At 52.3% G+C, this 23,007-nt stretch overlaps 1 protein-coding gene across 3 annotated transcripts in view; it reads right to left on the bottom strand.

Moving 5' to 3' along the window:
* The window catches only part of ARMC9 (armadillo repeat containing 9), a 146,794-nt gene that overhangs the window by 7,166 nt on the left and 116,621 nt on the right, over positions 1–23,007 (bottom strand). For 2 of the 3 annotated variants that reach the window (XM_048214328.2, XM_057305543.1), the window contains exons 21-23: positions 12,790–12,905; positions 7,799–7,935; positions 3,580–3,691 (exon numbers count right to left, since the gene is read on the bottom strand). In XM_048214328.2, coding sequence (XP_048070285.1) covers positions 3,580–3,691; positions 7,799–7,935; positions 12,790–12,905 — 365 coding nt within the window. Of the gene's footprint in view, positions 1–3,579; positions 3,692–7,789; positions 7,936–12,789; positions 12,906–23,007 lie in introns of all 3 variants that reach the window. The other variant, XM_026491715.4, reaches the window with a different exon arrangement.

Genomic DNA, 23,007 nt, shown 5'->3' with positions numbered 1-23,007 from the left:
CGAGGGGCAATCAAGGGCTTCTGGAGATACTCAATCTTTCCTGGGGTTTGGAATGCTGCTGAGTCATGATCTCCCAGCTGAGCAGTGTCCCCCCCGCCCCCCCCCCCCCGGGGCAGACGACCCTGCATCCCTTAGTCCCTTCTGTTCTCCAGAACCACTGTCTGCAGGAAGGTACTAACGACATTTGCTCCGGGGTCCCCTCAGTGGACTCTGCTCCCCAGGGCTCGCCACGGGCTCTCGGTCACTGCCCTGGAGATTTCAGCCACATTAGGCGAGAACCCAGGGAGGGGCGAGGTGTGGGCTGACTCGGAGAGCACACAGCAGATGAAGGTAAATGCACAGACTCGCCAACGGTTTGCACACGCGTATGTGTGTGCGTGTGTGTGCGCACAGGAACACGCAGGGCCCCTGTCCTCATTCCCCTGATTTGCTTGTCCTTAGTTTCTAGTTTCTTTCAGCCGGAGGCACCGTACATGTCCTCACGAGCTGCCACATGCCCTCTGGGGACAAATGCGTGGGGGATAAATCATCTATGTAGACGTATGTGAAACCTCTCTCCTCGTGAAACCTCTCTCCTCTTCCCGTTCTAGAAGCCATAGTACTTGCTCAAGAGCCATTTCCTGTCTGTGGCAGGACGGGAACTCTGACCCTGTTTGCTTCTGAGCCGGGCCGGGGCCTGGGTCCGCATCTGAGCAGGAACGAGTGCTCTGACCTGAGGCGCCCGCTCCCCTGCGGCTCCTTGGGCCACAGGGAGGCAGCGTCCACGCCAATGCCTCCCAGTCGGTCCAGCTGGGCTCCTCTCTGCAGGGCCCGTGTGCCAGCCTGGACAGCACCATGGTTCCCCAGCTACTCGATGCTAAGGACTCTAAGAAGCAGACAGAAAACTCGGGAACAGGAACACTTGGGTGTATGGAGGGGGAGGGAGGCAGTGGGCTCCCGGGGTCTGAGGCTTTTACTGCCTGCTTTCCAGGAAGGCAATTTCCCAGCAAGACCAGTGGCTGGAAGCCGGTGGAGTGGAGCTGGAGCCTCAGTTATCTTTAAACCACCTCCTCTCTGGGGTTAAGCAGTGAGAGTATCGTTCAATCTACCATTTCCCCAACCAGCAGCCTCAGGGCCTTCCATGGGGAACGGCAGTCCGGCAGTCAAGCGGCGCCTACCCAGCGGCAAAGGGGCTGTCCTCACTCTAAGGACAGAGAGACAGGAGCTGGGGAAAGCAGCGGGACAAACATCCCCCACTCAAGCCAGACAGAGGGTCATTCTCTCTCCCTTCCTCCTGATTCATCCACCAGAGATTTTGAGAGCCTGCTCTGGGCCAGGTGGGGACACGGGGACAGACACCCTCACCGTGGCCCCTGTCTTTCAGGACAGTGGGAGACAGGCATGGCCGGGGCGGGGGGGGGGGGGGGCGGTGGTGGTGGGTGGGTGGGGCGGAACGCAGCTGTGTGACCGGACTTTGGGGTCAGGGAGGAGGCAGGGGTGCTTAGCCGAGACCTGGGGCAGCCGGTGAAGAGGGGGCTGGGGGTGGGGACAAAGTGTGGCAGGCGGCAGTCACATAGCCAGAGGGGAAGCGAGGCGGGTGGACCAACTGTCTACTGCTCTCTCTTTCCATCCCCCTCTTCCTCAAACAGAACCCACCCCCACTCCTCCCAGACTTAAAATAAGAGCTGAATTCACATGACAGACATTAGGGCAAGAGCACCCATGGGACTGAACCCCATGGGGGCATTTGTGCCCAACAGGACCTTGGAGGGCCAACTAGGTCACTGTACTCAGTGTCACCAGGGGGAATGTTTCTCAGGAGGGTCTTTGGCGGGGGGGGCCCTGCTATGAAAACACTTATTCTGGGGAGAGAAGATTCTCTCCAGTGGTAAGCCTCAGAAATGAATTCTGCCTTTACAGGAAGGAAAAAGACATGGTTCTAGCCCTGGGGGGCTGGTTTGGCCTGGCTGAGGACTGTATCTGGGCCCGGCCCTGGGCACAGGGGGCAAGTACGGCAGGGGCCCAGCCTCAGCTCTGGCCCAGCCCTCTGAGGTCACTCATTTTGAGCCCCCCACTTCAGGAGGGTGCCAAGAGAACCCCTGACCTGGTGTCAGGGAACCCCTGACCTGTGGGCCTCGGGCACTTTCAATCCCAGAGCACATCTTCAGCCATTCTGCCGGGTGGGGGAGGTGGGTCCCTGGGTCCCCAGCTGGTCAGGGGACCTCACCCCCACCCCAGTCCAGGTCCAGGTCCCAAAGTCCTCTGGCTCCACCGCGCACAGCTCTGCTGCCCTGGGCGCTCCGACTTCCTTGTTACCTGGTGCCCGCCCGCAGTGTCTGCCTTGCCGCGCGGGAAAGGCGGGTGCAGGAGCGCTGCCAATAGGAGAGGGGGAGGCGCTGCAGCACCCCGTCGCCTGCCCGCCTCCTCAGACTTTCTGCCCCGTGGGAGCTGGCTCTGCCAGGCCCTTCTGCCTGTCCTGGGTGGCCATGGCAGCTCCGGGGCGAGGAGCCCTGTGGCCTTTAGAACTCAGCAGAAACTCCTGTTTCTGTGGCTTCCATCCCCAGGAGCCAGCAGGGAGGGCAGCCAGGCCTGAGTAAGGGGAAGGTAGGTGGGCTGGTTTCTCTGACCCCTCTACACTGTGAGGGGGAAACATCTGGGCGGGGGGAGGCTTCAGGTCTCAGGTGTCTGGAATGCAGCCCTTCTGCCCCGTCTCATCCAACTCCAAGGCCCTGGTGCTCACAGAGCTCCTGATGGGGCCAAGGTCAGCCTTCACCCCAGCTGCGGTGTGGGCCTGCTCACCGCAGACACACTCATGGAAACACTTCCCAGTTCTAGAGAAATGTGGAAGCACAGGAGGCCTGACTGGTCACCATGGCAAAACTCCTCTATTTCAGGGACTCCGACCCAGCTTGGGTCCAACGGTTTAGTGCAGGAGGTTGGCTTCACCATCTTGAAATGACTCCGGCTGCGGGACGCTGCATGGCCAGGAGGAAGTGGTGGGGGCAGTTGGGGTGCCTCGCCATTGGGTTGGGTCTGACACCAGGGCTAGGCCCCTCTCCCTGAGCAGGCTGCCTCAGATCTGAAAGAAGACCCAGACTTCCTAGATTCTCAAGAACCCCAAGTGACCTCTCAAAGGCCAGGCTGTACTCCCTTGGTACAGAGGAAGAGAAAATACCTTTTTTTCTGTGTGGGATCCAGTTTCTATTTTAGGAGGGTGACATCTGAGCCAAACCATTTCACGAATCTTGTTCGACATCTTACTCCCCTCCATCCCACCTTCTCCAAAAGCAAATAGCTGAGACAGGACACTGCTCACAGGTTACTCCAAGTCACGCGTCCCCACAAACGTGCTGAGCCTGCAGTGCTTAAAACGAGTCCCTTGGGCTGGTTTATGAGTTTCTTCTCCTTCTGGGTATGACAACTGACAATTCCCAGGGGGCAGGTCCCTCCCCTTGGGCTCTGAGGTTAACAGGTGTGGTGGCCACGTTCCCCCGGGGTATCTCTATAGGTTGCTTCAGGCCCCAGTGAAATGCTCCTTTGTGACCCAAGTCAGAGGCTGCATCAGAGACGAGCCCTCCCAGGAGACCTCCCCATCCCTACCTGGTGGTCTCCCCACTGCCTGGGGCCTGGCTGGGGACCTCCGTGGAGGGCAGGTGAACCTCTCCCTGATGTCCTGCTGGCAACCGTTCTCCTGGCTTGATGTCCGCGGTGGCTGGGGAAGAAAGAGTTCAGTCAACTCCGGCTCTGGAACCTCTTTGAGGATGCTTCTTACTGGGCTGGCCAAAAAGCTAAGAAAAGCACATGCCCAGGCTAGCCTCTGATAGCTCTCTGGTGCTTACAGATGAGGACTTGCTTACTTGCACAGGGTGAGAACTTTTTAGGCGGCCACTTGGTGTACTTACAACCTGGGGTTGCGGCGTGAGTGCTCTGGCTAAAACATACACAGCACAGGAAGCACAGACCTGCAGCCCTATGGCTTCTCCAGGCCCCTCTCTGCTCCTCAAACTCCAAGATCAAGACCTGAGCTGAGATCAGGAGTCGGATGCTTAACCAACTGGGCCACGCAGGCGCCTCTGGGGTGTCCTGTATTTTTATTTGCCAAATCTGGCAACCCCAGAGGTGGGGCTCTCTCCCCCCTGAGCTGCCCCAGGCCCCTTCAGGCCTGAATCCCTCAGTCCACCCACAGGGGCAGGAACTGCCCTCGTTCCCAGCAGTGCTCGTGCTGACCTCATGGCCAAGGACCAGGGCACCCGGGTCATCCCGGAGACCTTCACAGGGAAGTGACAGAGAAGTGCCCGATGACACTGCCAGGTTGCTCTTCCAAGAGCCTATTTTGGATTTCAAATAACATGCCCCGCTTCTCTCTGGCCCCACTTCTCTTCTTCTTCTGCAGCCAAAGGGGTCCACGCCCCTGTCAGAGCAATTCTGTGACGGAGAAGCAATGCTGCTTCCTTAACCCAAGCTTCTTCCAGCTCTTTCATTTAAAAATCTCCCTGGTACCTTTGCAATGCGGCCTTGGCTTTATCTTAAATACAAACTTTCTTCTTTGCAGGTTTCCTCAAACCCACAGTGAGGGCTGCAGCTTTGATTCCCAGGTAACAGTCTTTTCACCCAACCAGGGAATCTATTTCTGGGATGAAACCCAATGGATGGCTTTATTTATGGTCCATACGGAACAGTCTCCACCTAGAGCTGGGACTGGAACAGGAAATGGAGCCTTCTGTCACCTGTCCGCTGGTGGACAAGTGGCCTGCTTCTCTGTGCTCTCTGCTCCGTGGGCTTCTAATCAGGCCCAGGAGACAGCATTTAGGTGTGTGAGGCAATGATCGAGTGGCACCACACGCCCCTGTGTGCTGTGCTACGCACAGAGAAGATCCCATTCGGGGAATGGCGCCCAGGGGCAGGCCGTCCTCCAGGATCAGGAGCTTTCCCAGGTGGGTATGGGCGGAGGGCCAGGCTGGGGGTGGGTGGGCAAGCCCCCTGGCAGGAGGGAGGAGGATCTATGCTGAGCTCTCTTGAGACCCTCCGAGGTCTTTCGATTCTGTCACCAAATAGCAGTCACCCCCTCTGCCCCTTCCCACCCCCTCCACTGAGTGTCACGGGGCAGGCCTTCAGAGCTCCCAGCACAGAAAGCCGGGGACTGGGGGCAACCAGCCGCTGTGTGCTCCAGAGGCTTCCTGGGATGAAGTACTGTTTCCTCACCTGTGGATCGCTGCAGACAGGGCTGGCCACTTTCACTCCAGGCCACTGACAAAGTATGCGACTTTGATATCCAAGGTAGCCTTGGTTGATGGGAGAAGGAGACTGACTTTCCTGAGGCCAATGTCTTAGAAAATTCGAAGGCACATTCTTGGCTTTTTCCTTTTGGGAACTATTTCCTTTTGGCTCCATGGGGCTAAGTCCCTCTGCTTAAAAAGAATGTACTTTCTGGCCCTGTGGTACACTGATCAAGCCGATGGAGGATCCCACAGGTTCCTCCTCTCGAGATTTCACCTTCAGCATCGACCGGACGCAGAGGTGTGAAGAGCTTCCTGAGCAAACGTGCCGGAGGCCGCCGCGGCGGATGGGGCAGGAGTTCCCCGCGTGAGCGCAGGTGGGGAGGCCAGACCTAGCAGCAGGCCGCGTGTGAGGGGCCTCTGAGTAGCAGCTGCGGGAGGCCGGACTGGGATGGGCGGACAGGCAGAGCGAGAGCACAGAAGTGGGAGAGAGGGCTGAGAAGCAGGATGTATGGATGGAAGGGTCCACGGGAAGTCAGCTCAGGCTTGTGACAGGGAAGGAATAACACAGAAGACAATGAGGCCACCTGGCCCACCACGGTCCTCTTCCTCTCGGGCCCTCTTATATCTGCTGAGCCTAGAGGCAGCCTCTGAACTAGTCTCAACCCTGGTTACGTGCCTTCTAAGCACATAGGCCCAAGCCTGCTTGCTGCCCATCCTCACGAAGAGGCTGGATCAGAAGGAGGGATGACGACAACAAGACCAGCTGGGGGAGGACATGAGGGGGAAGACACTGGTCCAGGGTGTTGGTCCTGGGGTGGCTGCAGCTGGCCAAGCCAGAAAGAGGGTAGGAGAAAGAACAGAATCTCTACCAGAAATGCTCCGTAAGTGACCGAGGGAAAGCCACTAACCCAGAAGGTGGGCTTCCCTAGTAAAAGGATTGTTGGGGAGAACTAGGAGTGCTGTCCTGAGGCTGAGGGCAGGCAGGGAAGGGTGGGGGAGAGAGGTTAACATAGCTGGTTTCTGGCCGGTGGACTGCGGGCAGCTAGTTCTGGAGCCCACTGAGGAGGGGGGACAGGGAGTTGATGGATAGGGTATGGGGGGGTCCCAGGCAGGCCTAAGCAGAGAGGAGCAGGCAGGAGGAAGGGACATGAGGAATATGGTCTCAACGTTCAAGGCTACACCTGGCAGCGTGACTCGGGCCGAGCGGGCTGCCCTGGCTCCAGGTGGCCCATGTGGAGGACTGTCACGTCCCCAGGGACAGGCACTAGGGCCTGCTGCTGATCACCAAAGCTGCCCACTGTTTTCACGCAAGGAACCAGGATTGGCCAGCGCCTCGACTTTGTCGGGACTACCATCGGTTGTTTTTGAGAATCACAATGACATCACCATCTCCAGGAAAATCAGTTGCCACGCAGCTAGTCCATCGTGGCAACCTCAGATGCCTCCGTCCTATAGGTAATCCATGCTAAATCTTTCCAAAATAAAGGATCATACCGAGAATCAGTGCAAGACAGAGGGCCATCCTGGTGGTCGCTTTGGTAAAGCAAGGACGTACCTGATAAATAAATTACCCTAAATGCAACTTTTGGAAAGTCCAGGTCTATAGATCTTGAAATCATTTTTAACTCAGTGGCATTAGGTTAAATTGGCAAAGGTGGTTAGGCCACCTAAAACCTCCACCCCGGTAGAAGAAATCTCTGGACAAATAGTGGAGCTAATCACCTTTCAGTGAAGGCATAGTAATGTTTACACCTCTAATAACACATGATCCCAGTCGGCAAAGCCTCTAAAACTGTGCATAACCCGGAGACCGTGCCCCAGACGCTCAAACAACCTGGCTCTCCTCTGGCTCTGTGACCAGCCTCCTGCTTTGAACCGGGGCTTGGAAGCATTGGAATCCAATTGCGAGCAGATTATAAAAGTTCTCAGATGTTTCTCATCCTGGAATCTGACCTGCTGCTCTGTTGTTTTTCCTCTTTGAATGGAGATTACAGTCTTATCTGGCCTGCTCATATCCTTTTAATTTCCTCTTGCGAATTAAAAAAAAAATAACTTTGTACATTTCTGATGCAAAGCATATCTATTTTTTCTGGCATCTAAAAAAATCCTTTTATCTCCCATCCGTTTCTGGTGAACTCGACTAGATGTTTCAAAATGTTTTGGCTCTCGTGGCCATTTCTGCTTCTCCTGGCACATTTCTGTCTCAGACCAGCGTTCGAACAGGTGGCCGACCGCCTCAGCACCAGAGTTTGGGGGGCCAAAGTCTCGGTCATAAATCTACATCATTCTGAGATGACTACTTTGAAATTGCACGTTAAATGCAGCTTTCCCCAAGCAGAAATCTTGCCCAGCTAGTCTGGGGACGTGAGCAGCGCCCACAGTGCTCTGAGAGAAGGGGTTTAGAGGAAAAGCCCGCGGTCAGGCGTGGCTGTGTGGTTGCGGGCCCGGGGGCCTCTGTGACGCAGGGCAGTGGGGGAGCTCAGGTGTGAGGCTGAGGCCTTTCCGTGTCTCTAACTGCTGCTGCTTCCTTGAGTCTAGGCGTCACCAGTCCCCGAGCTGCCTCCCAGCCCCCGGCTGCCTGCAGTTCTTACGGTTCTTACGTGAAGAGGAGAGGCAAGACTCCGGAGCCCTGGGCTCGGCCCCCTTGCAGACGGGACGGTGGGCGCTTGTCAGGGACGGGACGCTGCCGTCTCGGGCATGCTGGGCCACCTGGGGAGAAACGGGCCGGTCTTCCAGCCTGGAGCAAGACAGGAAAACCAGCAATAAATACAGACGGATCTGCCGACTACCGCGTGGCATCACTAACAGATGCGGGAAGTGCTAGTAACGGAAATTCTTCCATTAAACTAGCAGACATTGAGCTTTATTAAGGTTACAGGCAGAAACTAGAAAGTACCCTGTCAGCTCCCGTAAATTTACAGTGATACATGGCTTCATATCTTCCTAACACAACAAGGGTAGCTTCTGGCTTTGGGGGACACGGGAGCATGACATTCCAACCACACAATTTAAGGCACCCATCTTCTGGTTTTTCCTCAGGGGATGAAGCAGATTAGTGAAGGACAGATGCAATCAGGAAAGACATGGCGGGTCATGTCAGCCATGACAGCAAGAGTTAGACAGGTGTGGGACAGGGAGCTTGGTCTCGGCATCGCCACCTAAATGGTACCTGCCAGTCCCCGGGGCAGTGGAGACCCGTTCACCCAGCAGACATGCACTGGGCGCCCCATTGTGCCAGACCCTCCGGCCGGGTGCCAGAGACAGGGGGCCCTGGGCCAGCAAGGCCCCAAGAGGTGGTGGGACAGAGGTGGGACCCTCATTCAGCCTTGACAGCGGGTCCCGAGGAAGGCTCTCCAGGTGGGCCTGGAAGCACAGCACTTGCTTCTCTTCAACAAGGAGACACTGGCCACCTGCCCGGCGAGGGCCTGGTGGCAGACAGAGCGGGGCGAGGATGTGGCACTCTGCCCAGGGCTGGGCCCTATGAGACGGCCATTCTTGAATGTCAGTTCCAGTAGCAAAGACCAACAGACGTTAAGCCACCCCGGAGGGCAGGAAGGGCTCTGTGTGTGTGTGTGTGTGTGGCATTCAGCCAGTCCAGCTAGGGCTGCCTGGGGCCAAAAGAGGGAACATTTTCCAACAGGAGGTAACACCGTGAGGCAGATGCAGAGGCGGAAACAACAACGACAAAATGTCACACCGTTACAGAAAGATTTAAGGCACCACAAACTGCGGGCTGGAGGGGACAGGCGTCCTGGGGCGCTTTGAGGCCCGAGGTCAGGGTGGGGGGATCCAACTGAGAAGGACTTTGTCAGCCAGGGTTTGCTTAGATTTGATCCCTAAGGGAAATAGGAGTCACAGAAACGACAGGCCATTATGATGGGCTGGACACCTCACTCTAGGGTGGTGGGTGGTGGACCGCGGCGGGGGCGCCATTAGGGGAGAAGAGATGGCTCAGGAGGGCAGGGGGGAGGGAGGGCCAGGGCTGGGGGAGCAGAGGGAGGAGAGGGCTCGGCAGCCACGGGGTGGGATTCTGGCTCAGGTATTTGGGGGTGTTAACACCATTCCCTGAAGCAGGGGCCTCAGAAGACAGTGGTGTTCACGTAGGAATCGCGGACTTGGGGTGCTGCGGGGACACCCCTCGTGCTTGGGGCAGGTCTGGAACGGAGTGAGAGTTGGGTGGCAGCAGTGCGTAAGGAAACCTGAGGACAAGCAGGATGGGTAGGGACAGGAAATGGGGCATTTTAGGAGGCAGAGGGGTGAGTTAGGGGCCAAGCCCACGCGGCAGCAGGGTGTGGGGGCGGGAGAGTGACCAGGAGGGTGGTTGGCAGTGGCAGCCACGAGAGACCCTGAGTGTCCTCTAGGGCGGGAAGCTGCAGCTGATGAGTTACTGAACTCCACAGCTGAAACGAATGATGTTCTAGATGTTGGCTAATTGAATTTTAATTAAAAAAAAAAAGCAGCTGCAAGGTCACCAGTGGCTGTGGCGGCGGTAACTTGAAGTCACTGCCGGGCCGTGTGGGCCACGAAGGGAGGGGCGGGGGCAGGGAAGCAGACAGAGGGGGACTGAGCAAGGGGGGGCCGGGGACCTGGGAGCCTGTCGGAAGGCCTGGGGAAGGAAAGCAGGAGGAGGGGAGGGTGAAGCTGGAGCAAGAGGTGTTAAATGATGGCGCCAAGTTTGAACAGTGAATGGGGGGGAGAGATCCAGAACCCACGGAGGGGTGAGGCTGGGGGGGGCGGTTCGAGGAGGAAACAGGCCCACGGAGGGCTGGGGGCACACATCTAGGGGGAGGGAGGGCCCTGAGCTGCGCAGGGTGACCATCTTTTTATTTTCAACCTTTCTTTTCTTGATTAAAAAACCACTAAGTGTTTATCATGAAAAATTCGGGAAATAAATGGACTATAGAATGTCCTGTCCTCCCAATACCTGGACGTGCCCACTATTAACATCTGCTATCTTTTCACTTTAAAAAAATGCAAACATATACTTGAAACAATTAACTTGGGATCACTGTAAGTGGCCAGCAAGCTGGAGCTACCCTGTTTTATAATTTGCTTTTTCACTTAGCAATGTACTGTGAGGCTCTCCCCATGTATTAAATATTCTTCTAAAACGGCATTTTCATACTGTTTTGTGTGAATATATAATTATGTAAACAGCCTCCTACTTTGGGCATTTAGATTCTTTTTTTTTTTTTAATGAATAAGGTTTTCTTTATTTTTTTTAGAGAGGGAGAGGAAGAGAGAGAATCGTAGGCAGGCTCCACGCCCAGTGCAGAGCCCGACATGGGGCTTGATCTCTCGGGGAGAGATCATGACCTGAGTCGAAATCAAGAGTCGGATGTTTAACCGACTGAGCCACCCAGGTGCCCCCATTTGGATTTCTTATGAATACTGCAATAAGTACCCGCGTATATGTATCCATGAGTATCTGATTGCTTCTCAGCATCAAATCCTAGAAGTGGGATTACTGACTGCAGGAGTACTAGTACCTCGAATGTGTGCGGAGTGTACCGTCAGTGTCTCTAAGATCACTGAGATTCTCGGTTCACACTCCTGGCAACACTAGGTGATCAGACCCGGCCGGCTGCGCGGAGTCACAGACGCTTTTTACAGGCTAACTAAAGATCCTGCCGAGCGCAGGGGGCAGCCGGCATCCGCCACCATCTACTGACCACAGGACATTGACCACGGCTCTCCCCTAAGAGGCGGCTGGCTCTGTGTGCTTCTGGGGATGGAAATCACATCTCATTTATTCTTGTTTCCCTAGCCGTTAGCACGCCATCCGGCATGCAGAAGTGGTATAATGTTTGCAGAACTGGCCCAAGGGAGGGAGCTGCTCATGGGCATTTGAGCTAGAGTGGGAAGGTCCAGTTCCAGGAAAATGAGGTCCTCTGTCCTTGCAGGGACCACTTCCACAAGTCAGGGGACAGCCCCATGTGCTCCCCAGGCATGGAAAGATGTCCTCTTCTTCCTCTCCACAAGGGAGAACACTGACCCCAGAATTAACGGTGCCCATTGGTTAGGTCTTATATTATTAGATTCCCTTTATCCTTATTTCTAACTAAATATCCTTATATCATTGTTGCCTTTCTGGGTTTCAAGAACTTTAAAAGATAATCTTGAAATAATTTTTAAAGATGATGATCTGGCATCCTCTATCCCAAATTAAGCAAGATGAATTTTATCAGCTCCTGTTACCACTTCCACTTAAAAAGACATAAACTAGATTTACTAGCAGTTGACATTTGGCGATATTCCAGATCAAACAAGCAAACACAAAACCTGAGATAAATGACATTTTGGGGACAGTGAGGGATGCTGATAGACGATACGATGCTATGTGAATGTTAACTTTCTTAGGTGTGATAATGTGGTTAAGGACAGGATGTTCTTACTCTCGGGGGTGTGTGCTGTAAGTCTGCAACCTCCTTCCAAACCGTTTAGCAAAACAAAGCATACGTGTGTAAAGTATACATTTTGCACGTAGAGGAGACCGAGAGAGGATGCAAAGGTGGCAAGATGTTAACAGCTGGAAGCGAAGTTAAAAAATACTGATAGTAAGTTTGAGAGAAAAATGCATATTAGCAATTTAAAATAAGAACCTTGAAATACGAAGCACATGAAGACTAATTTTGAAATCAAACAGATCACCAATCCATGGAGGCGGCCTGGAAATACTCACAGGGCGAGTCCCACGTGGGCAAGAGCCCCTGGCAGGAGCCGGGAGCCGGGGCTTGGCATCCCCAGCAGCCACGCACGGCCTCCGCGAGGGCAGGCACTTCCGTGCTCCGTTTGTGGCTGAATCTCCGGCGCCTGGTTGTTCATGACAAATGTCTATAGAGTAAAACTAGAGACAACCGAACTGCCCAGCTATGGGGGATAACTAAAGAGGTCCTATTCATTGGAACTATTTTATGGCCAATCACTGTAGGTCTTTCTCCTGCTCTCTATACCCCCCTGGCTCGTACCCGTTTCTCTCTGCCATTCTCTCTAGACAGCTGGACTGCCTGGCCTGGGGAGCCCACGGGGGTCGAGGCCCCCAGGCCCCCAGGTTGATTCGAGGTTCTGGGTAACCACACTAAAATTTTGTTCACATAAACGGCGTAGGAGCAAGGCTATTTAGAAAGCTAGGCCGCTAAACGTGCATAGAGTTGCTTTAAACAGTGAGTGTGTTTATCTAAAGATACATGGATTTGGTGTCTTCACCCGCGACGCTCCACCCCAGCAGAAGGCCCGGTGCAGCGGTGGGGGGGCAGCACCAAAGCAACCGAGTGCTGTCTGGGTTGACCCACCACCGCTCCTTCTGGTCCTTTCCTTTGAAATTACATTGGCCGACACGTGGCTTCTGCCTGGCGAAGGCTGCGAGTGCCCGGAGATCCTGAAATCCAACCACTTCATTTTTTGGAAGAAGAAAGCCAGGCGTGAAGCAGACAACCTCTTTCCCTCCAAAATCCCCAAGAGATAAACAATGAAGAGATCAATGCTTTCCAACGCGAATGTTTTATTTTGAGTTTTTCAATACATACATCTTACACTGCAGTTAAAATAAAGCTTAAGAAAAGAAATCCCGCCTCCGTTCGCCCGGACTTACGCTGGGTACCCGGTCCTGTGGCCGCCGGGGGTGACGGGCCGGCGCAGGGGCTCGTCGGCACTCTGCTGCACACTGGCCAGGCCCTTCCGCCTCGCCCTGCCCGTGTTCGTCATAATCTGGTGGAAGGGAAGAGGAGACAGGGCTGGAGACAGCATCTACTTGACAGCTGACCTCGAAGGAGAAGTTCCTACGTGCAATAAATTAATCTATGGTAACAAGAGGCTTTGCAAATAAATGAGGAAGGATCGTGACACAGATTGTTTAAATAAACAGAAACTGGGGGGAGAATTCCTTCAGGTTTGCATATTATGCCATTTAGCAATATAAATTAAAAAAGAATCAGACCACGGAAAAGAGGAGAAGAAAACAGTTTGAATACAGTAACAATCACATCTTGGGGAAGACTGAGTTTTGAAAGTGAGAAGAAAAAAAAGATGGGCAGATTTGGTTTCATAAAAATTTTCCACTTATATATTAGAGATAAGCCGAATGAACAGGTAAACAACCAGCTGGGAAGGGATATTTGCTCATATTCGACAGATGAAAGGTTAAGATCGTCATTAGATAAGAAGCTCTTTCAACCGTAAGTAAAACAGTAGACTACTGAGCAAAGAATTCAAAGAGCTAAGTCACAAAATAGAAAAGATCACCAGTAAATACAAGAAAAAAAAGATCAACTTTACAAGTAATTAGAAACTACAACTTCACAAAAAAGACAGCACCCTTCAGTGATGACATGACCATTACAGAAAGGATCCCACGGCTGGCAGGAGGCAAAAATGTTAGCGGCCCAGCAGGCTCAGTCATTTCTAATTACTTTAGGAAGTAATCTGGTGTTTTATATCGGGAGAGTCATAAAAATGTTCACATCCTTGGGTAAATCCTAGTGAAAGAACCCCAAATATGGAAAACGTTAAATAAACCAAGTGTTTGTTATAAACCTGTTTCATAGAGTAAAACTGGAATGATCGAAGTGGCAAGAGGGGAACAAATAAGTGAAAGACGGTGTATTCGTCTGAAATATTAAGTGGCCATTTACAACGATAAAGAAATGTTTCTCCACAACACTTCATAAAAGGTTACAATACTGTGTATAATGATGCTCTCGGTCTGGCTAAAAGCACATAAGACCGGAAGGAGATGAGCACTAGCTGCACACAGTGGTAAGCAGGACGGCAGAACCAAGAGGAATTTTTTCTCCCCTTTATTTTCCAAGCGTTCTGTAATATGGTTAGATTATGTTGACAATGAAGACACATGGTTACAAAAGAAATTACCGTAAAACCGGGGAAATGCGAATAGAGTCTGTGGATTGTGCCAGCGCGACTGCCCGTGGGACACGGCGCTCCAGTCGTACAAGACGGGACCACCAGGGAAACTGCGCGAAGGGGGCCTGGGACCTCTCTACACTACCTTCTCAAATTCCTGTGAATCTAGACTTATTTGAAAATAAAAATTAAAAAAAAATTGGCTTATACAACAACAAAACCAAACCAGAAATTTTTTAAAAATTGGAATTACGTCTTTGATTTCTTGATTTTTGCTGAGAGCTTATTTGGGTTGATCTAGTGTTTGAGGTAGGGAAAAGAAAAAGGGGCCTCCCCACGCGGTGGGGACAGCTGCCAGCTAGGGGGGTGGGCAGGGCTGGGGGGTACGAAGAGGAGGCAGTGGAAAGGGGAGCAGGGCTGGAGGACAGAGAAGGTGTGAGGCCTTCAGCCTCCGGGGAGGAGATGGCACATGATTAACCTTCTACAGAAGCCCTAAAACGCAGTTGCACCCCCTTTATATCTCCTGTGTGCTCTGCAGAGGGCTGTTTTAGCTGCAATCACTTCACACTGCGGGCTGCTTGTGCTCAGACTCACGCGGCCCCATCCAGGAGCGAGGCTCAAATTTACAGGCCGCGCTACTCCTCAGGCCAGCAGGCCCCTTACGTGCAGCCTCAAATGCACCCCAGGAACACCGTGCTTTCCTTTCTCCCTCCATTATTCCAGACAGAACACCCGGGTCTTTCCAAAGAAGGCTCAGAAGGTGGGGTCCTAAGGTACTGGAAAAGGGGAGACGGTGACTATATGCCTTCCTTCCTCCTTGTCCTCCACTCCATGGCCCTTCTGAGCTCACCCTCCCAACCTCCCAACTCCTTCCTAGAGGACACATACACGTGGGAGTGTTTCAGCCTTGCAAAACCCTGTCAGCCATACCATTTCCTTCTTTTTTCTTTTTTTTTTTTTAATTTTAAGTAATCTCTACAACGAACATGGGGCTTGAACTCACAACCCCGAGATCAAGAGTCGAGTGCTCTACGACTGAGCCAGCCAGGGGCCCCTGCCATACCCCCTCCTTTAAACCTTACAGGCCTAAGAAACAACTTCAGGTGGGTGCTATTTGTCCTCGCCACTGGATGAAGAAACTGAGCCTGGCCTGTGGGCCAGAATTGTCTGGGCTGTTACCCAAAGGCCTGAGGAAAGGTCCCTGGTGAAGAGGGCTAAGTGCGCGGGATCCAGCGCCGTGTGGGGCACACCCAGCATCTCAGAACAGCCGCTTCCCAGACGGCCGCCGGCCTGCTCGCCTTACAACCCGCTGGGCCTGCAGGGTGAGCCACGGTAGCCGCCGGGTCTCTGGGCCCCTCTCTGGGCCCCTCAGTTTCAAAGCAGCCTTTTTGGGCTGGAAAGATCTGAAAGGATTTCTAGTCCAACGACCTGCTGGCTGTACCGAGTTCCGCAGAAATGCCGGAGGGGCTATTGGGAGAGAGAAGAGAAAGGGTTCCTGGCAGTCGCCTTACTCGGCCGGAGGGACTCAGGCTTCATCTGTGTGACACATGGGGGTTTGGTTTGAAAGAACATTTTGCTACTAAAAAAATGCAGCAGATGATTGAGTGAAATGTAATTTATTCAGTAGTAAAAGATGGTCAACACATGGCAATTTAGGTAAAAAATGTTATTCCCCATTGACTAGTTTTCAAGGATTGGTGAATCACATAAAGAAATTGTGACATGTTAATAGAACAGTATGAATTTTTATAATATAGGTACTCTATCACCTATCAGTCCATCCATCCATCCATCCACCCACCCACATAGAAAAGAATATGGGAGCTGGAGCAGACACTGGTTGCTGCCCACCCAATATTCATTCCCTTTTGACCAACAGTACTCTGATTTTGTTGGCAAAGAAATGTTTCTACTTAAAAATACTCCCTTATCCAGACTCCCTTGCAGCTGGGGGTCCTGTGACTCGGTTCTGACCAGTGGGAATGAAGCGGAGTCGCCAGCTGGAGCTTTGGGGACAAGCACTGCAGAGGGGGAGATGTGGCCGGTCTGCCTGTTTGGCCCTCTTCCTGTGTCATGGATCTGTGCCAGGAGCTGCACCGGTCACCTCGTGACCAAGAGGCCACACCGTGGGAAAGAAGGGCTGATAATTACGTTTTTGTAACATTTGTGAAAGTAGGATATTTTAATCGCAAGCACTTACTTCTGCTGTTTCTTCCTACTCTGACTTCCCTTCTGCTGTTTCTTCCTACTCTGACTTCCCTTGTCACACTTCCCTTCATGTTGATGACATGATGCTAGAATGGCCAAAGGCAACTTAGGACTTAGGGAAGGGGATGCTGAGTCCAGGTGACAGTTCCTGTGGGTTTCCTGGGATATATCCGTATGATTCCCACCCACTTCGGTGCACAGCCAAGCAATCGCTAGCTGTCCTGGGGCAGGAATGGCTTCTAGGAGTTCCCTATGTTGTCAGAGTATTTCTGAATTATCAGCACGCAAGAAAACTTGAAATGCCCCAAATCTTGCAGCGTATTTGTGGAAGAGACTTGAGGATGGTGTTCTCAAATTTAGCAACAATCCTAAAATGTACACAGCATTACCAAAAGCTAAGTGTGAGGCCAGAAGATTTTCTAATCTTGATCAAATCTGATCAAATATGTTACAAGAAGGACTAATTTCTTTTTCTCTCTGTAGAAAACATAACGAACTCATTGTCATATATGTAGAGGCATCAAAGGCATAAAACAAAAATTTAAAAAGCCCCTACGAGGTGTGCAAAGTAGCTAATTAGTAAAAACACGATTTTTCTGTCTGTAGTATCTGTCAATTCTTAAAATTTGAATTCACTGTGATTTATTTTCTCATTCTCATTCTAAAGTAGGTGTTCACTTTCATAACTGCTTTGTATTCCTTTATTTAAAGAAGGCCTCCCCAGCTTGGGGCTCCTGGCTGGCTCAGTCGGTTAAGCATCTGCCTTCGGCTCAGGTCAAACCCCACGTGGGGCCCCCTGCTCTCCCTCTTCCCCTCCACACTGCTTGTGCTTTCTCTCTAGCTAGCTCTCTCTCAAATAAATAAATAAAATCTTTAAAAAAAAATAAAGAAGGCCTCTCAAACCTTGTAAGCTGGAGGTCCCACAAACCCTGGGTCTTCCCTTCGTACCGACAGGCAGAATGTAGAAAGACATGGACAGAGCCTGGGGTCTGATGTCTCCTGGTATTATCAGTGGGACTGATAAGGCAGGACTCTCTGCTATTTGTAGTTGATAAAGGAAAGACACTAGAGATAAATGGAAAGGAACAGTGGTTTTATGGTTGTTCGTGCTCTTTACTTCTGACTTTTGAGTAATGAGCACACATTTCTTTTGTAATTAGAAAGAAGAATACATGGGGCACCTGACTCGCTCAGTAGGTAGCGTGCAACTCTTGATCTCAGGGTTGTGATTTTGAGTCCCATGTTTGGTGTAGACATTATATAAAAATAAATAAATAGGGGTGCCTAAGTGGTTCAGCTGGTTAAGCGTCTGCCTTCAGCTCAGGTCATGATGCCAGAGTCCAGGGATCGAGCCCCCTCCTTGGGCTCCCTGCTCAACGGGGAGTCTGCTTCTCCCTCTGCCCCCTTACCCTGCTTGTGCTCTTTCTCGCTCGCTCTCTCTCAAATTAAAAAAAGTCTAAAATAAATAAGAAAATAAACAAACGTAAAAAAAAAAGAATACAAGAAATAAACTGAAAAAGAAACGCATTTAGAATATTCGGGGGTTGGGGATTTCCCCCTGCTTGTTCGGTTGTGTTTTCACACACAAGAATGTGGAGTCTCGGTTCTGACTGATCTCCCACTCTGCAAAGGGCACTGAGCTTTCAACCATCAGCCAGGTAGAGCAGGAATAACGGACTGGAAAGAGATTGGAAAAAGCTCCAAAGTGGAGACGTATTTGAAAAAAAAAAAATCTAGAAACAAAAATTGCAAACTGAGGCCCTTCCTTCTCTGGTTTTGGTTTTTGCGGCAAGCAAAACAGGGCCAGCTGCCAGTGCCTCGTGCTCCCACCCAGGGCAGTGGGATGGCGGGGGCCCGGAGCCTGGCTTTCTCCGAGGGGTTCAGCCCTGCACCCGGCCAGCTGTGCCCACCGCCCAAGTGGCAAAGTTTCCATGGCCCAGACTCCGGCTTCAGGACCCCTGGGGGCAGGGGGTGTGGTAATAAAGACGCAGATTCCCAGGCCCACCTCCATACACATTCTCTGGAGGCAGGGCTAACCAGTCCTTCAGGCAGTCTCTGGAAAACCGCATGAATTTGGGCCTTCATCTGACAGGGGGAAGAAAGTGTAGAAAGCGAGTAATTAGCTGTTACAATTGGCATTCCCCCCAAACTGAGTCTTATGCTTAAAACTGAGACGGTATAGAAACTGTGACTATGCCACTCAGCCGGACTTCTCTCAGTTTTCAAATACAGCATGTAATTCACTGGAACGTGGACAGCTGTCCCAGAAGGTGGCACAGCCTAGTGGGAAAGAGCAAGGGCGAGCAGGCTCAGATCAACTTGAGAATATTCCTTACCCTTCCTCAGCCTCAGCTCTCCTGTCTAGAAAACACTACACTCACAGTTTCCCCCGTAGCTTGTTGGGAGGACCAAATTAAGTGGAGTCAGATGTGTGAAGCAGTCAGCACAGGGCTTGGCCCGTGACAGGTGCTGAACTAATTTAAGACAAATCTATTACTGTTGTTAAAGGTAACTAGCCATCGGTTTAAACTCTGAAATAAAAACAAAAAACTGAGATGCTATGATAAATATCTATGCCCCTTTAACCAAGGCGACAAAGCTATTTAAATCAGGGCATTCTTTTTAGGAAGAATTAAATGATTATTCAGCATAGTATGGATGACACGAAAAAATTCAGAAATAACCAAGCAAGGAGAAGTTGGCAAATCACCAGTCTTGACCTGCTGACAGCCATGGCCTCAGGAAGAAACAAGGCCTGCTGCTTTCCACCAGAATTATGAGTAAACAACACATCTCATGTGACCACTGCCACTCTCATGCAAGCTTAGGAAAAGGGACTTGTTCTGTCACCAGCTTTCTGAGCTCTCTGTGGTCTGCAGCGCTTGTGGTGGCCCGGGCTCTGGGCTCTGTCGGCTTGCCCTTGGCAGGATGGGGACTGGCAGTGGGGCCTCCAGGGGAAGGGGGAAGGGTGTGGCCATGAATGCCCAGCAGGGGGCGAGCTACGGGGGTCCAGGAATCCTGAGATATGGCTTCCTTCCATCCCCCAACACCCTGGTGGCCGGCGGCCCCGCCCTGATCCTAGACTCTATCTGTGAGCCACAGTCCAGGGCCTGGGGCTGGGAGGAACCCTGTGCTAGCTCGTGTGCGGGACGGTCTCTGCCCAGCCTCTCACCACCCCTCGCTGTTATCTGCATCCCTCGCCAACCGCACAGTTTCATCCGCTCTGTCTTCTTCTGTAAACTTCTCGGAGGTGACAGCTAGGTCTTCAATTTCTCGGCGTTCTGCTATGTGTTAAGGCAAATGCCATGAATTCAAAAAAAACTTTTTGAATGTTCTAGTACGTTTCAAAAGGTCCGCATCTTTCAAGTGATCTTGAAAAACCTATAATCTACACGGTACGTCAGAAGAGGAGGCGAGAACCATGACTTTTGGGCACAAAGGCCCCAGTGAACCGTCTTCTATCGTCAGCAGGCTCCCTCGTCTGCCACAAGCCAATACGATGTGAACTTAGAGCCCTCGCCCGCCCTGGGGCCGAAGCACAGCAAGTAAGAGTCGTCGTGGAAATCGGTGACCCCCCACCCCAGAGGCCGGCAGGCTGCCCATTCCAAATCAAGACCGGGTGACTGAGGGCGGCTGACATGCCTCACGGACAAAGACGGCAACACTGGGAGTGGACGCAGCCCCTCAGTGACGACTGCTCCACACAGTTTTCTTTCTTTCTTTTTTTTTTAAAGATTTCATTTATTTATTCGACAGAGATAGAGACAGCCAGCGAGAGAGGGAACACAAGCAGGGGGAGTGGGAGAGGAAGAAGCAGGCTCATAGCAGAGGAGCCTGATGTGGGGCTCGATCCCAGAACGCCAGGATCACGCCCTGAGCCGAAGGCAGACGCTTAACCGCTGTGCCACCCAGGCGCCCCTCCACAGTTTTCTAATGAAACTTTAAAATTGTTTCTACTATGAGATCCAATGGTGACCTGGTGCCCCCAGGGGTAGGTGAGGGGTGAGGTGTGGCCCCAGATAGAGATGTCCGTGTTCTAACCCCAAGAGCCTATGAATGTGACATTTGGAAAAGCCATCTTTGCAGATGTAATTAAGGATCCTGAGATGAAGAGATCATCCCAGGTTATCCTAGATCCAATGACAAGTGTCCATTTAAGAGAGGAAAGAGAGTGGGGCGCCTGGGTGGCACAGCGGTTAAGCGTCTGCCTTCGGCTCAGGGCGTGATCCCGGCATTCTGGGATCGAGCCCCACATCAGGCTCCTCTGCTATGAGCCTGCTTCTTCCTCTCCCACTCCCCCTGCTTGTGTTCCCTCTCTCGTTGGCTGTCTCTATCCTGTCGAATAAATAAATAAAATCTTAAAAAAAAAAAAAAAAGAGAGGAAAGAGAGGGGTGCCTGGGTGGCTCAGTCGTTAAGCGTCTGCCTTCGGCTCAGGGTGTGATCCGGCGTTCTGGGATTGAGCCCCACATCAGGCTCCTCCACTGGGAGCCTGCTTCTTCCTCTCCCACTTCCCCTGCCTGTGTTCCCTCTCTCACTGGCTGTCCTTCTCTCTGTCAAATAAATAAAATCTAAAAAAAAAAAAAAAAAAAAAAGAGGAAAGAGAGAAGGGGAGGAGGCCCCATGGAGACAGAGGCAGAGTTCGGGACAGACACAGCCACAAGCCGAGGGACATCGGAACCACCAGAAGCCAGGGGAACACAAGAACTTCTCCCCCAGGACCTTTGCAGGGGGCATGGCTGTGTGGACACCTTGATTTTGGACTTCTGGCCCCCAGAACTGTGAGCGAACACACGTTTGGTGTTCTAAGCCATCGGTTTATGCTCATTTGTTACTCTGGCCCGAGGAAGCGAAGACACTTGGTCTCACGCTTACACATAATGCATTCGTTCTGTAGGCCATTCGTGTCCCTCACATCTCAACTGGAAAGTACTGGACACCAATGAGACAAGAAAACATGCTGGATTCAAAACCTTTCCTTTGGTGCAAGGATAGTGCATCTCTATTCAGGGGCTTCAGAGCTGCATGCTATGGGAAGATGACACCATTTCCAGATGCCACGACACTGGGTGGCTGGTCCATCTGCAAGCTCTGTCCCTTCGTGCCTCACCGAGTGGTGGGAGTGAGCTGGGAGTCCCAGGTGTTCTGCGTCTTGGTTTTTCTTGTGGTTGTTAAGAATCTCCACCATTAGCAACATAAGATCTCACGCACAGTGCTTCACGGGGTTGAGGTGCCGCAAGCCATTCAGCTGGGGCTGCATTTAGGTTTCTGTTCACCAAGCGACGGGGCGCCCCTGCCGATGACTGTCACGTGCCTGTGCGGTTGCGTCTATGGGAAAGTCCCGACGGTGCAGGGCTGTGTGCCCGACGGCTGCGCTCCCACCTCCAAGGAAGCCCTACCGACTCTCACCTCCTGCCCATGAAGCAGGAGAGTCTGGCTTACAAACGCACATCCTATCAAATGGAGCCCAGTCCCTTCCTGACGAAGCCAGTGCGCTTCCAAAGGGAGACAAAGCCTAGTCAGGGCTCCGGACCCCCATCAACAACTCGGAACCCGACCGCCTCACTTCCAACCTTACCTGACCTCATGTAAACAGAGCCTCCACAGTCCAGTAGACTCCTTTGATCCTTGAGATATTCTAAGGACTGTGACAGGCTATAGGCCTTAACATGGCCAGAGGCAAGGCGGGGGGTAATGGTGGCGCCCCGGCCCAGCCTCCTTGGGTTATCTCCCTTCTTTCACTCCTACTCCCTACAGTCCATTCTCCATTATGCAACCAGAGTGAAAAAAGAAGGTCATATATTAAAACACATCAAACAGAGTCACTCCCCTGCTCCAGGACTCTCCCAGCTCATGCAGGATAAAATCCCAAACCCTTGTCTACAAAGCTTCCACAACTGGGCCTCTGCCTGTCCTCTAGCCTCAAGTTCCACCAGCAGATTCTGTACTCCACCCTGGGGCCCTGGAAATTCCTCAAAAGGTGAGGAAGACCGAGGCAGATGAGTGGGGAGACCAGTGCCCAGGGTGAGATGGAGGGCTGGGCTGGGGGCACTTTCTGCTTCCAGTCACTCCTACAAGGCTCAGGCCACCTGCACCCACATCCTTTCCCTTCTCAAGTCACTGTCCCTGCTGGCCGATTGTTGAGACTGGCTCCCGGCCTTCTGCTCCAACAATAACCTAATTTGAAGAGATGTCAGAGTCCATGTGACCCAACTACCAGATTCAAATTCCAGGAGCTCCTTTTAACGCCAAGGGCCTTTGCTCCTGTGTGCTCTGCCATCCGTCATAGGGCTTCAGTCCCAACTGGCCCCCAATCCCTTGCAATTGCTCTTCCCTTCAGAAACCTTACACTCCAACATCCCACCTGCTCACTGATGTGCCTTCTAATCATGGTTTCGTGAGACACCTGTAGGCCCTCGACACCACCACCATCTCCTGGCCAATTGGCAACTCCCTCCCTGACTCATGCCCTTCCCTATTTAGCTAGTGGCTGGTCACTAGGGGCTCCCAGAGCTGGCTGAGCATCAGAGTCAGTGGGGAGCTCTCAGAGCTCACACTATGGCCCCATCTAGGACGTGTGACTCCACAGGCCTCTTGGATGCTCAGACTGACCACTCAATCCATCCTGAAACACTCCTCCCTTCTGTTTTCCAGCGCACTGCATTCTCCTGGTTCTCCTCAAGCCTCTCTGACTGTTCAGTTTCTGTCCTCCGAGGCCCCTCTTCTTGCTCCCCCTCCTGACAT

This window comes from Ursus arctos, unplaced genomic scaffold, assembly GCF_023065955.2.
Source record: "Ursus arctos isolate Adak ecotype North America unplaced genomic scaffold, UrsArc2.0 scaffold_1, whole genome shotgun sequence".
NCBI lineage: Eukaryota > Metazoa > Chordata > Mammalia > Carnivora > Ursidae > Ursus > Ursus arctos.
Note: the sequence above shows the minus strand (reverse complement) of the source record. Positions and strands in the feature narration are given on the sequence as shown.